Source organism: Nerophis ophidion, linkage group LG05, assembly GCF_033978795.1.
Source record: "Nerophis ophidion isolate RoL-2023_Sa linkage group LG05, RoL_Noph_v1.0, whole genome shotgun sequence".
NCBI lineage: Eukaryota > Metazoa > Chordata > Actinopteri > Syngnathiformes > Syngnathidae > Nerophis > Nerophis ophidion.
The window spans coordinates 29296186-29299453 of record NC_084615.1 but is presented as its reverse complement, the minus strand read 5'-3'; the positions used below and the strand labels follow the sequence as shown (position 1 = coordinate 29299453).

The 3268-nt window shown below is 44.3% G+C and overlaps 1 protein-coding gene across 1 annotated transcript; it reads right to left on the bottom strand.

The window, feature by feature from the left end:
- Positions 1 to 692: 692 nt before the first annotated feature.
- Positions 693 to 3268, bottom strand: fosab (v-fos FBJ murine osteosarcoma viral oncogene homolog Ab). The gene is made up of 4 exons (XM_061900452.1): positions 2983 to 3268; positions 1931 to 2158; positions 1736 to 1843; positions 693 to 1661 (listed from the first exon to the last, which is right to left on the bottom strand). The coding sequence occupies exons 1-4, from the start codon at positions 3115 to 3117 to the stop codon at positions 1086 to 1088; spliced, it is 1047 nt and encodes a 348-aa protein (XP_061756436.1). The 5' UTR covers positions 3118 to 3268; the 3' UTR covers positions 693 to 1085.

Genomic DNA, 3268 nt, shown 5'->3' with positions numbered 1-3268 from the left:
ATGCATTAATTTGTGTTTTCTATTCCAGTGGTTCTCAAGCTTTTTTCAGTGATGTACCCCCTGTGAACATTTTTTTTAATTCAAGTAACGCCTAATCAGACCAAAGCATTTTTGGTTGAAAAAAAGATAAAAGTAAAATACAGTACTATGTCATCAGTTTCTGATTAATTAGATTACATTACTTTGCAAAACATTCCTCATTTGTAGTGGTCTTTTTTTAATTATTTGGAAAAAGATATAAGTACTAAAAACTTGTTGAAAAACCAACAAGTGATTCAATTATAAAGATTTCTAAACATAGAAGTAATCATCAACTTAAAGTGCCCTCTTTGGGGATTGTAATAGAGATCCATCTGGATTCATGAACTTCATTGTAAACATTTCTTCACAAATAAATCTTTAACATCAATATTTATGGAACATGTCCACAAAAAAAAATCTAGCTGTACACACTGAATATTGCATTGTTGCATTTCTTTTCACAGTTTATAAAGGATTTTTCAATTGTTGCTATTTTTAGAATATTTAAGAAAAAAAATCTCACGTACCCCTTGGCATACTTCCAAGTACCCCCAGGGGTACGCGTACCCCCATTTGAGAACCACTGCCCTATTCCACTTTCATTTTACACCACACAAACGGCCTCAGTGCAGTGCATTGTGTGCCAAATAAATCAGACAAAATTGCATCAATTTAAATATCACTAACATTTTTATTTACATACATCTCAAACATTCAATGTTTATACTCTTTTCCTTTGTAAAAAAAAAAATAATTTAAATCTCATAAATTAGTAAGAAGACTGATGTTTTCACAGAAAACTTCATACAAGATAAGACCACCTGGACCTATGGTTAAAGAGTTTTCACAAGCATCTCATTTCACACAGCAAAAGTCGAGACTATAGCTTCAAATAGAACAAAGACTAATGTAGCACCGAAATCATCAGAACTGATACATGGATAACTCGGTGGCGTTAGTTGAAACATGCTTGCTACAATGGTGGTAAGGTATATAAAAGTCTTCCTGATACATTCCGTAGCCCTTTGATACGCACAGAGTGTGCCAGTTCATGAAGGAGTCTCTTAAAGGGCCAGCAGCGTCGGGGAGCTGAGTGAATCGGACGACTGCTCGTTGCTGCTGCCCCTCCTGTGGGCCACGCCGCACGTGGGCAAGGTGTCCGTCTCGGGGAAGGTAAACATGAAAGAGGACGTGAAGGTGGTGCACGTTGGGGTGCAGGTCACCACGGGCGTGCACAGGGGCTCAAAGTCGCCTCTGTTCACCGACGGGTGTAGCACCTCCCAGTCCTGGGCGGCGCACATAGAGCTGGAGAGGTCCACCTCGGGGACGGACCTCGATGACCTCTCTAGCTCAGTCTTAGCGAGGAGGTCCAGCGATTCCTCCAGCACGGCGGAGGCGTCCAAGTCGGACATTTTCACCGTAGTGGCGCCGGAGAAGATGGCCGTAGTCGTGGTTGGCTGGGGGCTCTCAGAGTGGGCAGGAGAGATTAACGCCACTGGGAAGTCGGCGTCCAACTCAGCTGGGACTTTGCAGACAGGCCGGTGAGCCGCCAGGATGAACTCTAGCCTCTCCTTCTCCTTCAAAAGGTTTGCGATGTCATTCTGCAGGCTGGACTTCTCGTCCTCCAACTCATCAGTTTCCTGCAAAAGTGCATTCATTAGCTTAACTGGCAAGAAAATGTGGCGAGATGCACTTTAATGAAGAAAAGACTTACAGCTTGAAGAGTGTCGGTCAGCTCTCGCCTCCGGTTGCGGCATTTAGCAGCCGCCTGTTTGTTCCTCTCCCTGCGGACTCTCTTTTTCTCCTCCTCTTCTGGAGAAATCTGTCCGAAAGAAGTCCACAAGTAAGTCACCAGTGCAGAAATAAGCAACACTATGCATGGATGATGCAGGGTTCTTTCAGAACGCACCTGTTCCACTCTACTCCTCTTGTTGGAGCCGTGAGGCCGGGATGCAGAAGCACTCATGGCCGCCCCAGGGTAGGCAGGGCTGGGTCTGGAGCCGTAGGGGTGAGCCCTGTGAGACGGGGCCACAGAGGAGATAAGCGGCTGGACCATCCACTGCAGGTCTGGGCAGGTGGAGATGGCCGTTACCGTGGGGACGAAGGAGGCACTTGAGGTTGTCAGGTCGGTGAAATCCTTCAGGGGGAAAAGGAGAGCAGAGGTTCAGAAGATGTGGAGACGCTGTTTTATGAATGAAGCTGCTAAAAATAGCCTTGTGATGTCATCAGTGACGTCGCTGTAGTTTTGGCAATGACTTGCTATTTCTAGACCAGTGGTTATTAACCAGGATTCGATCGAACCCTAGGACTTCGGTGAGTCGACCTCAGGGGTTCGGCGGAGATCAAAACACACCCGACTCGTCGTGTAAATACAAACTTTTCCCTGTTGGCATATTACAGATACGGCAACAGCTGACTGATTTGCAGGTGTGTAATTTGTTGTGAGTTTATGCACTGTCTTAGTTTTGTTGTTTAAACAAGGTGATGTTCATGCACGGTTGATTTTGTGCACCAGTAAATAAAACATGGTAACACTTTAGTATAGGGAACATATTCACCATTGATTAGTTGCTTATTAACATGCAAATTAGTAACATATTGATTCTTAACTAGTCATTAAGTACTAATTAATGCCTTATTCGGCATGGCTTTAATATAACCCTAACCCTCTAACCCTGACCCCAACCCTAACCAAATAACTAACATATTCTATTACATAGAATATGTTCCCCTAGTGTCCAAATAACTCTAAATTAAGTCTTTGTTACTTAGAATATGTTCCCCTATACTAAAGTGTTACCAAAAACATACAACTTTGTCTTGAATTAAAAAAAAAACATTTTATTTTTCACTAAAGAAGGGTTCCGTGAATGCGCATTTGAAACCGGTGGGGTTCGGTGCCTCCAACAAGGTTAAGAAACACTGCTCTACACACTTGCAGATTTGAAAAAGTGCACATACCTGAGACTGCGGGGACCCCACGCTGGAGTAAGAGCCGGCGGGTGACGGGTAGTAGCCCACGTTGTCACCGGCGGGAGATGCGGTGCTGCACCGGGAAGACGAGTCGCACTCCGGGTTGAAAGAGTTGAACATCATCGCTGCAGCACAACAAAATGATCCGAACAAACTCAACAGAAATGAGCAACAAAGATAGAAGATGCCTTCCGTAGGCTAGTGAGGAAGTTTCAAAGTGTTGTCGTGGTCCTGATCTGCGTGGAAGCGAGAAAATAAACTGTCGGGTTTGACA